This window comes from Parasteatoda tepidariorum, chromosome 5 (assembly GCF_982258835.1).
Source record: "Parasteatoda tepidariorum strain Cologne lab strain chromosome 5, Ptep-v5.0, whole genome shotgun sequence".
Lineage (NCBI taxonomy): Eukaryota > Metazoa > Arthropoda > Arachnida > Araneae > Theridiidae > Parasteatoda > Parasteatoda tepidariorum.
Window position 1 is genome coordinate 35423798 of NC_141759.1, and position 14665 is coordinate 35438462.

Sequence of the window (14665 nt, forward strand, 5' to 3'; positions counted from 1 at the left end):
AAGCCCTTAAAATGATCAAACAGAATGCGATAATTATAAAATTGTATAATTCATAAATCACCCATAAATTTTATTCATGAAAATTGAATATTCAAGTCTTTACCAGGATGTTTTGTTTAAATTTAAATGGGATAAAAGTATTTTTGTTAAAAAAAATAACAATATTACAAAAAAAATCTAAGAAAATGCATATTTCAAGATAAACATTCTAAACACAGAAATAATTAACAAAGAACTGTAAATAAGAATTTACTTCAAAATTAGAAATATTATGTAAAGAACATTTAAACAAAAAATCAAAATGATGTAACTAGAAATTAGGGAGGAAAAAAAATCCGGTCCAAGTTAAATTCGAATAATGTAAACGAAATTCCTAATCTATGCCGGTAATGACAACTTCAAAACAATCCTGGTCCATAAGCAATGTTTTTTTTTGCATTTCAGTACTTTATTTTCTTTTCTTTTACGTAAGTAAACAAAAACGTAATGAAGAATAAAAAAAAACGTAAAAATAATGACCTAATAACAGTATAATAAAAGAACAAAACAAAAATAGACTTAACAAATCAAACTAATGCAAATCTCAGTTTTATATTCAAAATTCTCGAAAATCGCATGGAAATAAAGAAGTGGGCGTGGCATGGGTGTTTTCGGTTTGTTTACATTTTTTAAATTAAGTTTAAGTGCACTTCTACGTGGATTTCAAACAAAAGCAAAATATCGTTAGAAAGCTAATAGTTTCTAGTTTAATTATTGATCAAAATCTCAAATTTGATTTTTTGAAGGTTTTTAGGTACTGAACCCCCTTAAGCTTGTGTGGTAGGTAACAGAAAGAACTATCTACTTGATATTAAAAAAATATGTATTGCTACTTTTTTATGTATGGATGCTTTTTGTTATGAAGAAACTACTTTTTATGGTCATTCATTAATGGGTTAAACTAAAAAGAAATCGGCGTCAATATTATACTAAGACTTATAAATTCAAATTTTAGTCCTCAATTTTTTCGTTTTTTTTTTTTCGAATTGGTTAATAAAAAGTCAAATACAAAATCGTGTTTATTTGTGAAATGATGAAATCTATTGCGCATAATAACACTTAAAATATCTAAACGAAGTAAAACTGTAAATAGTCCTTGATATTATAGAAAACAAAACTCAAAAACGTCTTTCAAATTCTCGAAAACAACACACATAACGAGAACAATACATCTCTTTTTCTTTTCATGTAATCAACACTTGACGAAACGCATTCCAGAGTGTTCTTTATGAGCTCGAAACAAGAGCTTTGAGCAATCTCTTGAACAGCTATCCAATTCTTACACCAGAGTGCAATCTAATCAATCGATAACAGAATGAAGACACGTGTCTGATAAAGAAGAGAGTCGCACGAAAGCTGCGGGAGATTCCGTTATTTGAGTAGTAAATGTGATGATCAAGCTTTTTTTTGCAGTGGCAGAATTTGATGACATTGATCCGTTTTTGAATTTAATCATTAAAGTATATCATGCGTCATAATTTTATTGATTAAAATTTTGAACTTAAAGTTCGTCTTGTATCTGAGGCTTTAAAATTATCTTTTTCATGCAATCGCATTGCTGTTAACTTTTATGTGGTTCCCGTAACATTTTGTTTTTATATTTAAAAAGTTAGCACAGCTAATAATTTCTTAAAATTGAAATTATGGATTGATAATTTAAATTTGAAAGCGGAGCCGTTGACATCCTGTATTTGACACCACTTTTAAATTTTTTTCAGCTGTGACCACCCTGAAAACATATTTTTGAACTTGCCAAAAACCCAAATCCATGAATAACTACACATCTATCAACCAACCTCGTTTTTTTATAACATTAATTTAAAATGATTTAAGCACCAACCACTACGTAAAAGTTATTTAAATATTTAGAAATCTGATAATAGTATTCATACAAAATTCTGAAGAATTTAATTTCAACTTATAATTGCCAAATTTACAGTTATAAAAAATAAAAAATCTCGAATTGGATAGCGTAAAAGATAGCAGCTATGATGTCCATTGGTAGTGAAATAACAATTAACGTGCGTTTAATTCTGCCAGTACTTAATATACCTTCCACCTTTTAAGTTCGTCAAAAAAGCATTTTTCACAGTGGTGGTGATATAATTATGGATTCGCTTTTCAATATAACTTAAAATACTAAAGGTAAGTACCGGTCTTCTTTGTATATCATTAAACTATTTAAACGTTATAGTAGTTAAAAATTGATTAAATCAATTTTTTTAAAACAAGAATCAAGCATGAATGCATAAATTTTGCTTCCAAATTTAATAAAATTTAAAAAAAATATCTTTCGGAAAATTAAGTAGAGTTGGGAAATAGGACTTACGGTATCACCACGCGACTATCAAATTGCTTACATTTATTTAAAATATTTATATAAAGTGGTAGTCAAAATAATTGTCAATTATAAATTTACTGAATTAAAAATTAAAATGCTAATGAAAACTCTCCTACCACTTTGCAAATTTGACAAAAACTTATACTAAGAACAGAAGTTCGGCAGTAGATGTTAAACAATTGTTCCTTGTAATAAAGTAAAATTAAAATTAAGCACAATTAACACAACTGCAATTAACAACCACAAAGATTTTGAATCCATTCCATACTTTTACATCAACAACGTACATACTTTTACTTCTACAACGGAATTTTCGTAGTTTCAGAAAACATTTTTCCTGATAATAAATTGGAATTAAAAACATTTTTTTCGCCACTACATACAAAAAATTTAAACAGGTGCATAAAAAAATCGTATTTATCAACTGCAGTTCTTAGTTCTCATAAAAATGCAACAAAATTAGTTTTGATAAAAAAAAAATCTGCTTGCGTTTACTATCACTGGAAAAATTACTTTTCTCTTAATTTTAATATTAAATTTATTAACTTTAGCCTTGTTAACAAGTAGTCTTCTTAATTTATACCAAACAAATGAGTTCTCCTTTCAATGAGAAATTATATAAATATGATTGGCTAATTTCAATATAGAATTTTTTTAACTTTTACATTGTAAACAGATAGTCTTCTTATTTTATACCAACCAGATGACATCTCCTTTCATTCAGAAAATACATAAATATGATTGTCTAATTTCAATATTATATTTATTAACTTTTACATTGTTGACAAGTAGTCCTCTTCTAATTTTATACCAAATAAATAACTTCTCCTTTCATTTAGAAATTATATAAATATGATAGGCTAATTTCAATATGACATTTATTAACTTTAACATTGTTAATAAGTAGTTTTATTCTTTTTATTTTATACCAACCACGTGACTTCCCCTTTCATCCAGAAAATGCATAAATAAGAGTGGCAAAATTCAAAATTGCATTCACTAAATTAATATTAGTAACGAAGTGTCAGCTTTTACTAAAAAAAAAATTATTTTCATAAAAGCGTTATGTTTGATATAATTGTGTTATGTTACAGAAATTATTGTGAAAACTGAGCAATAAAAATGGAAAAAAAAATCTTTATTTAAATCGGATACGTCTGACGTAAGTAAATTAAAATCAAAAATGCTTATCTTTTTTCCCAGAAGTTACATAAATCGCTTAGATTATTTAAATAATATGTTTATTGATTTTAAATTAGAAACAAATTGTCTTCATCTTTCGTTTAACGAAAAATTTTGTTTTAAATTAAACGTTATAATTCTGAATAATAACGTTCCACTGTCGAAATCATTTTAGAAAATTAAACAATCAAATTTTTTTCCCCTTTTACAAAATAACAACATTCACCTGAAGATAAAATTAAGAGCACTTATTGAAAAAATAACATTTTTATTTGATACTACTTGGTAACTACAAAACAAATGATAACAAAAGAATAATGTCACCCATCTGTCGATATTCGACATTCAAAACAGTTCAAAATGTATAACTTGATTGTCAGAAACTGATAAGTGATGAACAGATATATCTTTTGTGACACGAATATTGATTTAGCAGTATTGAAAAGTAATATGTATTGACCATTTGTATTGACCATATGTATTGACCATATGTTTGGGAAAAGAACAGATGGTATCAACAGATATCAGTAATTAAGAAGTTATCTTAGAATGTAAAATTAAATTCTGTGGTAATCAATACGTGATGTAATATAAAAATTTTATTTATTTCTGCATCATAAATTGTTTTGGTTAGACATGTGAGCTTGGTATAAATATTACATTTTCTCTAAAAAAATATTTAAAGAATTTAACGAATAAATACTGTCAGTCGGGAAAAAAGAACAATCCAGGATCTTTGACCAAAAAATATTGAAATAACATATTTATTTATTGTTAAATGTATATTTGCACCGGCTTATGTGCTTATTACAAAGTACAACTTAAAAGTCTTTGTCAGGTTGAAGGAGAAATAGCACAAATTAAATAAGGACAACACTAATACGCTATTTAAACTAGCAGGTTTACGCTACCACTTTAAATATCGAGGTTTACTAAAGATTTTCGTTTCGGAATTCGATGAATGGGATAGGCGCCGCTTTGCTGTCCAGGTCCAAAAGAAAGAGCAAGATAAGACGTTAAGGAATTCCCATAACACAAAATTTGCTAAGCATTTGTATTTGATTTGGCTTAATCCTTTATACACCGCATACTTTAACCGGTTAACGCCCAGCGTCATATATTTAGGACAGTTCCTTTTTTCAAAGACATTCATTGTGGTGGGAAACTTTTTTCAGTATTTTCATTTATCTGGGTGAATTAAAGGATTCTCAGATACCACAATGATTTAGTTATTTCTGATTAGGTATAGAACTCTAAGGAACAAGTACTTTGTGATCTATCAAAGACTTTTTGAATGCTTTAACAGTAGAAAAACCAATTAATTTCGATAATATATTATACCACTTTTTTCATAAAACCACTTTTTGTATCATTTCAATTTATAAATTCGGGACAAAACGGTTAAAATGCTGTGTGATTTAACACGTTCACGCCGGGGTGACCCACCGGTGGGTCACGCTAGATAGTCTCATCTTGGCAGCTCAGCGGAGTAAAAACTGGTAACAACAAATTTCATTTTTTAGTTTGTTTCCGGGAATAATAAAAATCCATAACTACCAATTGCTTTTAACGGATGCAATTTTTATATTGAATTGCTTCTTCGCCATGATAAATTCCCTTACAGTGAATTGTTATTGTTGAGAATAGATTAACTCCTCCCAAATATTATCTAATATTGAAATAGTTCTTCTACCAGTATTTTCCCTTTACCCGTACCAGTATTTTCAATTTTCCCGGAGTGAACGTGTTAATGCGAGCAATGATTCATTTAAAATATAATTTGCATTATATTTACATAATTTGTTAAATTCATAAAATAATGGGGTTACTAATTATTTAAATACATAAAGTATGTAATTTTATATTGGTTACTTTTTATGTCGCATCAGAGGCGACATCGAAGAATAAAGGGTTAAATATCAAATTTAGCTGATAAATAGTTCGAAGATTGCGAAAAAATGGGATTTTTATGTTTTTAATTTATCCTATTCCCTGTTTCAGGGATAAGAAAACTGCCTACATAAACAAAGAGCACAATTTCAATTTTTAGCACGAAAGACAGATTATTTCATATCTATAGAAGAAAATTTATATTTAATAAATATTATGGCAAGCAACTAAACTTAAACGCACTCACTTTTCAAAATACATTATAAGAATTAAGTTTCCTTTCAGTATCTTTAAGAAAAATTGGCTTGTATTCCCAAAATATGAACAATATTACACCAATAGGGTTAACTCTTGTTAGTTTAAATAAAATTGTTGCTTTTCAAATTTCTGGAGATTCCGTTAAACTTGACTGTTAGATGATACGACTTTTTGTTGTTTATTGTTAGATGTATACATTTTTATTGGTAAAGAAAATTTCTGAATTTTACAGAAAATGTCAGTTTCTTCTGGAATTAAATGACGCATCTTAGTTAATGCATTTTTATAGATCAAAAACTGTGAAAGATTATCAACCAATATATTAATCCATCACTTTTGTTTCAGGTATAATGTTGTAAGGCTAACAATGTACCTATTTGGAATAACTTCATTACTGCCGTGGAATTTCTTCATCCAAGCCAATGACGTAAGATTCTTTTTTCTCTTCAATATCATAGTTGTTAACTTGTACAGTCCTTGAATGCTGCCTCACACGCGATAGATAATATCTTCCTCGATCGTGTGTACGGTCGCTGAGGAAATAATTTTTTCATAGTGCTGTTACCATTTTAACTATTAAATCTTAACTTAAACTGCTTTATTTAAAAATTTTTACTTAACGTGACGCACCGATAATTCAAGCATATGAGTTCAAGATGCGTATGTATGTAAACAAGATATGTATACAAAGTATGTATACAAGATATATTAATATTTCAATTATTTTAAGTGTTGGCGAAGCAGCTTAGTTTTTGGAATGTTTGGAATTTGGAACATTTTAAGTATTATTATTCAACCACTTTATAAAATCTTTCTCGACAACTTAAAAAGTTGGTAGCTGTACAATATGCACTAAAGAGCCCGAAAACTCGGTGTAGGTGTATGCATGGAAATAACGGAGATATAGAGTTGCATAATCAATTAGAATAACGCAATGTGACCAGCAATGCCTAAAAAAGAAAATACTGACTCATACAGTTATTAAATCGGTTCCTGCTGCTACAATGCCAGTTGCCAATGTTTTATTAATACAGCCTGTAAATTAGAGCTTTCATAATGAATTATAACTTTTTTCTTTCAGTACTGGATGTTTAAGTTTCGGAACACAAGCATCCCGTTTGATACCGTAGCCGAAGACAAAACAAATCTCCAAACTTTATTCTCCAGTTATCTTGCCATAGCTAGCAAAGTTCCATATGTTGTGTTTTTACTTGTAAACGCTTATGTCAGTAACAAGTAAGTTATTTCGTTTCACTGTAAAAATTTTGCACTCACTGTGACCAAGTATCTAAAGTAACAACCCCTCACCCCCCTAAAAAAACTTCGACATTTTTGCTTTTAATGATTATTTTCATTATTTACGTAAATCAAAATAGCTCAGGTGAAACTTAATAGTAATAAATAAATTACTGAATCAAAACTTTTAAATATATGTTACAATCCAACATACATTGTTGATTAAATGAAATAATTTCATATAAAAACAAGTCTACCAATTTTCAACCATTTTTGGATAATTTCTTCGAGTTTCACAGGCAGCCTTGCTCTCACCATTTTAAATTAAATTAGAACTTTAAAATTAAATTAGAAAATTTCAAATTAAATCACCATTATTAATTAAATCACCATTTCAAATTAAATTAGAAAGAGTAAAAAATGGTAGTAACTCAATACCCATTTATTTATTTATTTTCTCTTTAATTATTCAGTCGTAAGTACCACCATGATTTATATTTCAAATTATTCGCATTTAGAACAAAAACATGCGTAGCATTCACTTACTATCTAAAAAAAATATGTCACAAAAAATGCTAATTTTAATTCCAATTAATAAAATTTTGAATTTTTTATTCAGCAATTTTTGCACTTTTAGATGAACGGGGCATGGCACACCAGAGGGAGTATAAATCATAGAAATATCTCATTTTTTCGAGTTAAATGTTTCAAAAGATTAGAATTAAGATAGTAAGTTACATATTATACTTTATATATATATATATAATTCCAAATGTTCACACATTTGAAAAAAATAGTGATACATAAATTATTTTCAGAAAATAATTCCTAAAAATAAATGTTGTTAATTTATCAAAATAAATATATCCAATTCTACCTTTTTTTCGTAGTGAAACAAAAGTTTAAAAAATTATGACAAAGATTATCAGTATAGTATTTTATCGTTTTGTATATTATTTAAGGATTAGAACTTATTATTAAGAAATAATAAGTAGAGAATTTTAGGTAAGAAAAAAAAACAACAACTATGAAATAAAACGAAAAAATACATATTTTTTCGTTTTAATAATGTATAATGCATAAATTAAAGAAACAGAGAACAATTAAAAAAAGTTAAACTCATCTAAATTAAGCTGGTACTCGGTATCATTCGGCACAGAGAATGAGTCTATTGTTTACGGAGAACTCATAATAGTTATGATCACAATCAAGCCATCTTCTTCATTAATTTCATTCTTTAGTGCATAACTCATTTTTTAATCTTTAAATACTGTAGATTTTAAATTATCTAGTTTTTAAGAAAACGTTTCAAATGTGTAATAATAGACAAAATATGTATGTACAGTAGAGTCCCGATTATCCGAGCTCCGGTTATCTGAGTTTCCGCTTTAACCGAGCTATCAAATATTTCAAAGATTTTCTTTGTTCTAGTTTATTTTTAAAAAAAACCGCTGAAAAATGAATCTGAATTTTATCTTCCAAACACTCAGAAAAACAAAATCCAACAACTTGGTCTGATGAAATTATCGTTAATATCGTCAATAATGATAATGAATCTAGCGAAGATGATGAAGACAGTGGTTATTAAAATCAACATATGAAAATCTCTCATACAGATGGACTAAAAGCTATCGAATGTACTATTGAATATATAGAACAACAAAACGAGGCGACACCCGCCTTCCTGTGGCGAAACATTACTACAGAAAAGCGCCAAAGTTACGTAGAATGAAAAACGATTAAGGACTTTTTTTAAGTAAAAACTATTTAATTCTCGTAAAGTATACTTTTTAAATGTTTTTAAGTAAGCTTTCTAATTATAATATGAATTGTATGTGGTATACTCGTATACATTTTGTATTTCTTAAATATAATACATTTATACCTTCTCTTTTTCTTTCCGTTTTTCTACTCTTCGCTTTAACTGAGTTTTTCAGTTATCCGAGTTTGTTGCGGTCCCCATTAACTCGAATAATCGGGACTCTACTACTTTCGGATTTTAGAAATATTCGTGTGGTGCGCAGTCCACATATGCTATCATTTTCACGTTAATCAATGAACTTACTTGTCGTAACAATTTAAAAATGAATTAGTAAAGAATTTGCATTAAACTGCACTTTGATGAACCCTTTAATAAGCCATTTATTTCTAGTAAAGGTAAATTAAAGTATTTTTGGAATTAAAATTGTTAGAAGAATAGTAATTGATATAAGAAAAAAAAACTCATTTAGTTCATAAAAATGCCATTTGTTTGGTGGTAAATATATTTAAAACGTCCTATTATGAACTTATTGACTTTTATTTATAAAATAAATTTTCTAACTGCTACAAACTTCAAAAGAAATTATGTATTTTATAAATTTTATACGTTTTTTTTAAACTAACAAATGGTTATCAATTTTATTCAAACGCACTTCAAGAAAGCTGAAGTTAGTAACAAATGGAAACCTAAATTAAAAGTGGTGGTAAGTATATTTCCCACGGCCTTCGAAATATTTTACGTGAAACATGTTTAACACAATAAAATTTTAGTTAATTGGCTATTATAAATATAGGTTTTAATATTTTAAATTTTTATTTTACGGACACATCTTTTTTTATGTGTTCATAAGCCAATAAACCAGAATCATATCAGTTTGACTTGTTCAAAGGCCGTTCAAAAATTGCTTAATCACCTAACGATGGTGAATGCTTGTAATTTTTCTTACAATGTTGAAAAAAGGGTATGAGCAATGGCTACATAAGACATCAAAATCCTTTCTTTAAATTTTCGAAAAAGCGAAATAATTAAAAAAATGTTACAAAAAATTACGCACGGAAAAATTTGGAATACAAATTGAATTCAGGGAAAGAAAATATTAGAAAAAAATTTCTTAGAAGAGTTTCAGAGATAAAAAGATTTTTACAAGGAAAATAAAATGTTACTAATAAATATTCTATTCAATATTTTATAAAAAGAATTGAAACATATATATTTTTTTATGCTTCCTTTATTTGAATTTTATCTAAAAAAAATTAGCTTCATAAAGTTAATCTAAAAACAAAGGAGCAAAATTTGTAAGCTAGCAACCATCACTGTTATTATTATTTTTTTTTAAAAATTAGGAAAAGAAACAGATTTATCTATAATTTAATTTATATCAATGGCTAAGCTAAACCAGAGAAATTTCCATTCTTTAAATATCCCTGTAAAGAATCTAATTAAAATTTTTGAATTATTTTTAAGATCGGGAGCTAAAATTTCTCTTTTCACCCGCTATTTAAATTGCAGAACTATAGCACAAATGGTTCTGAAGTTATAAGAGAGAGACACACAGACAGACTTTTTCCTTTTATTATGATAGATAAGCAAACATGGAAGTGCTATTTTACTTTTGGAATCCCGGCGATGCGTTTGTTGGCAATAAAAGTATCCTTCATAAAAACGAAAATTACGAGACGTCTTTCTTCGTCATTGAACTTGTCTGGAGTAACAACAAAGCATCATAAAGTCATTATTACTTTTGGACGCGTCAGAATTAGATTTTTAACACTCACTGGAAAAGTTTCTACCTATTCAATTGAAAGACATAAAAAAAATATGAATGTAGCAATATGCATGCCCAAAAATAAACAACGGATATAAAATTGAAAAAAGTGCGCCTATTTTGTGGACAGTATCTAGATTCGTTTTCAGGTTCGTTGTACCTAGACACTTGATATTTAATTGTTATTTCTTCATTTTTAGCGACACAGTTTAAAGTTATAAATTTTTGGTGACAGTTGTTGTTTTTGTATGTGTCATAAACCGGAATTTTAGAGTAATAAAAAGGTACTATTATAATAATAAAACCAACAACAATTGTAATAAAAAAAATGTTTATAACTATGGGAGAAAAACATTCAAATTTTAAAAGGCAAATTACCTAATACTAAATAGATTGCTTAAACATTATTTCTTCCCGGAACAGCAAATTTAGATTAAAAATTTCAGTCAGGCAGGATATTAGCAAGTGCGACCTCGAAGAATAGTGGTTGCTAAATATTAAAAGCAATTAGTTTTAAATTTCGAGTGGTCAGTAGCAGTTTGTTGAAAACAGCTTGCATCATTTGTGGACATGGCAAAACTGATACGGGAATGTCACAATCAAATATAAAAGTAACAAGTGGTAGAAACTCAATCCACTTTTATCTATTTATTATCTCTTAAATTATCCAATCGTAACTACCACTACAATGACTTAAATTTTAAATTTCAAATTATTTATGTTTAAGGCAAAAACATTCCATACGTTCACTTTCAATGGTAAAGTAAAAAATAAGCTATAAATAGTTATCTAGTTTTAACTTTCTATAATGAAGTTTCATACCTGCCAACTTTTAATCCCTTCCATTATCATTTTTCCCAGTGGTATTAAAATGGAATTAAAACTTCAATTTTAAGCAAACAAATACGTTGCATTTGAAAAAACTTAAGTTGACAACCATATGATAGTAACGCATATTAATATATGTTCTTCATTTTTGTAAGAATAGTGGTGATCAAAATCATTTAAAAATTAAGTTTATAAAAGAAAAAATAGTATATATTTACCATACCTGCCAACTCTTCCGGATTTTCCGGAAGATTTTGTTTTCATATTTAAAGTGGTAGTAAATATATACTATTTTTTCTTTTATAAACTTAATTTTTAAATGATTTTGATCACCACTATTCTTACAAAAATTAAGCACATATATTAATATGCGTTACTATCATGGTTGTCAACTTATGTTTGCTCATATACCACGTATTTGTTTGCTTAAAATTGAAGTTTTAATTCCATTTTAATACCACTGGGAAAAATGATAATGGAAGGGATTAAAAGTTGGCAGGTATGTAATAATCTTTACGCTCGCAATTTTCAACGGGATCAAAATATAAATATATTTTCGAATCAGATTAATTTTCGGTTATTGTTTTACAACCACTCTGAAAATCCATTCTCGGAAGGAGTGAAAGTTGGCAGGTATGATTTACTACCACTTTAAATATGAAAAATAAAATCTTCCGGAAGAGTTGGCAGATATGAAGTTTGAATTTTCTCAATCAGCACTTTTTGCGTTTTAAGTAGCCTACAAGGCTGAAAGCCTTTATATAGCAAGACGGTAAAGAGAAAAAACTGGTACGTAAAACATTTTATTCCAGCATTTTTTTTTTCAAAAGAATAAAATATCTATAACTATCAAGATTTCTTTTATAATTTTAGCATATATATGAAATTGCTTCTTTTCCAAGATAAAGTGGATTTTGCTGGATAGTTTAAAAAAGAATAAGTAAACTCCTCCCAAAAACTAGCTATAACCGAAAAGGTTTTACTACCAGCCTTCCCTCTTTTCCGTCTCGCTTTCACCCCTGGTAGCCTATGGCAAATCTGCTGTCAGCACACTTTGAAGCATGATGCTTGAAGCTTTTAATAATGGTGTCATTTATGCCCTTGCAAATTTCGTATCTTCCAAAATGAGGAAAGGAAGTTAATAATGTCTTTCTAGAATTTAAAAAAAAAGTTTTTTTAAGTGCTCCTAACACTATTGTATTAATATATTTTGCTTTGGCTACATTGATACAATATTAGAAAGCACTCCTTTTTGCGGATATAGTCGTGTGAGCTGATGAAAAGATTATATCTTTTATTTTCCGGATTTTTATAATTTTTCTTTTTCCCTTTTTTCATTGTTCTGTAGTTTGTTTCATGTTTTCTCTACATTTTGAACTTAGTTTATGAGTTCTATTTCCTTGCAACTTATGCGCAATAAATAAAACTTACTGTTTTTCTTAATTTTCTTCGTATATATATATATATATATATATATATATATATATATATATATATATATATATATATATATATATATATATATATATATATATATATATATATATATATATATATATATATAAGATTTTACGAGAATTCATTGCAAAACATAGTATAAGTATGAGTCTAGCTCTCCAGAAGGTTTAGAGTCTTAGTCGTAATCGAACAATACTCCATTGGCTTCAAAACTAAGTATGAGTTCATAACAAAAAAATAATGAACTTTTTAATTTCTGGCATTTAGTAGGCGTTGATAAACATCTAAAACTTAAAATTGAAAAGTCACATTTTAAAGTCGTTTTATCAAGAAAATAATCTCACATTTAAATAACATTGTCTTATTATAATCTGAATGAATAATCTGTTATGATTAATAAAATTTCATTTGCAGATGTCTTCCTTCAAAGAGAATACAATATCCTTTGGTGGTTATGATTTTACTCTTCATCATTACAACAGTAATTGTTTTCATAAATACCGATAACAGTAAGTATGCATTCTGTGAGAAAACTATTATTTAATATTTAGTCGTTAAATAATTTCTACTGTCCCCCAAATTCATGAAAAGTTCCAAACATGAATTCGTTACAGCTATTCTATTTTTTCTTTTATAACTGTCGTTGAACAACCAACTTAATTTTGAGTTTGCGACTACCAGTGTTCAACTCCATAGTCTCGTTATTTATTGAATCCAATCCAGAAGACAAGGGAACTCCTGGATCAAGCATTGGGAGAAATTTGTCCTTTAGGAGGTTTTTTTTTTTATGGAACTAACCCTTACTTGCCTAACGATGAGAAGAAAACCGCAGAAACATCCCAAGATTAGCTTGACTGACCTGTGGACGGTGCGAACCGGGAGTGGAATTCATATCGACGAGCCATTGCTGAGATTCGAACCTCGGGCCCCTCAGTGGAAGGCGATCGCTCTATCCCCGGTGGTATGGCTAAGTTATCATTATTTTTTTTAAAAACCATCATTGAAAAGCCGACCTAATTTAGGGTTTACAACTATCAATGCTCAACTCCGTAACCTTACAATTTTGAACCCAATCCAGAAGACAAGGGAACTCCTGGATCAAGTATTGGGAGAAATTTGCCTTCGTGATGGAACTAACCCGCATCTGTGTTACATGGAGAGGAAAAGCTCCCACGGTTAGCTTGGCGGTAAGGGGACTCTAACCCATGATCTGTCTATCACTGAGGATATTTTACGTCAAAATTAATGGAGAAATGATACTAATTCAGTTAAGAGAAGAAGAAAAAACGCCAAACTATTATTGATGCTGATTATGGTTACTTTATTACTTATTAAAATTAGTACTTATTAAAATTATCAATAACCGATGTCATAAAAAGCAAAATTAAAGAAGAAATGATACTGATTCGCTTAGGAGAAACGTAAAAAATCGCCATTTTATTACTGACGCCAATTAGTTTAGGTAATAGGCTCTACTGGTTTTATGGTAATTGGTGGAATTTATGGGATCGAGTAAAAATAAACTCACTAACAAAATTAAAAGTGAAAAAAAGAGTTCTAAAAAAATAATCAAACAGCAGCGGTCGTCATAGCAGCGGTCGTCATAGCAACGCATGCAATGACGACGCCTGCGCACTGTTTACTATTACTCTTGATGTAGTTAAAAAGTGTGAGGACGCCATCAATCCAAACCAACACCCATTTTGCCGATGCGTAAAAAGAGAGAGCATTCCAAGAGACAGAAGCAAGAGATAGATTTCTTAGAGACTAAGAGGCAGAATAAACAACGATTAAAGAATAGAAATTTACAAGCAAGAATTTTAAACTACTTCATTCATATTTTTTAAAATATGAAATGATTCAAAGGAATCCATATAATTGGAAAAAAAGTAGTGTTGGACAACTT

The 14665-nt window shown here is 28.5% G+C and overlaps 1 protein-coding gene across 4 annotated transcripts in view; it reads left to right on the forward strand.

Moving 5' to 3' along the window:
• Positions 1 to 14665, forward strand: part of LOC107445032 (equilibrative nucleoside transporter 1) — an 85258-nt gene that overhangs the window by 46044 nt on the left and 24549 nt on the right. For all 4 annotated transcript variants that reach the window (XM_087163655.1, XM_087163654.1, XM_087163653.1 and 1 more), the window contains 3 exons: positions 6056 to 6137; positions 6792 to 6946; positions 13174 to 13268. In XM_087163655.1, the coding sequence (XP_087019781.1) occupies positions 6056 to 6137; positions 6792 to 6946; positions 13174 to 13268 (332 nt within the window). The remainder of the gene's footprint in view (positions 1 to 6055; positions 6138 to 6791; positions 6947 to 13173; positions 13269 to 14665) is intronic.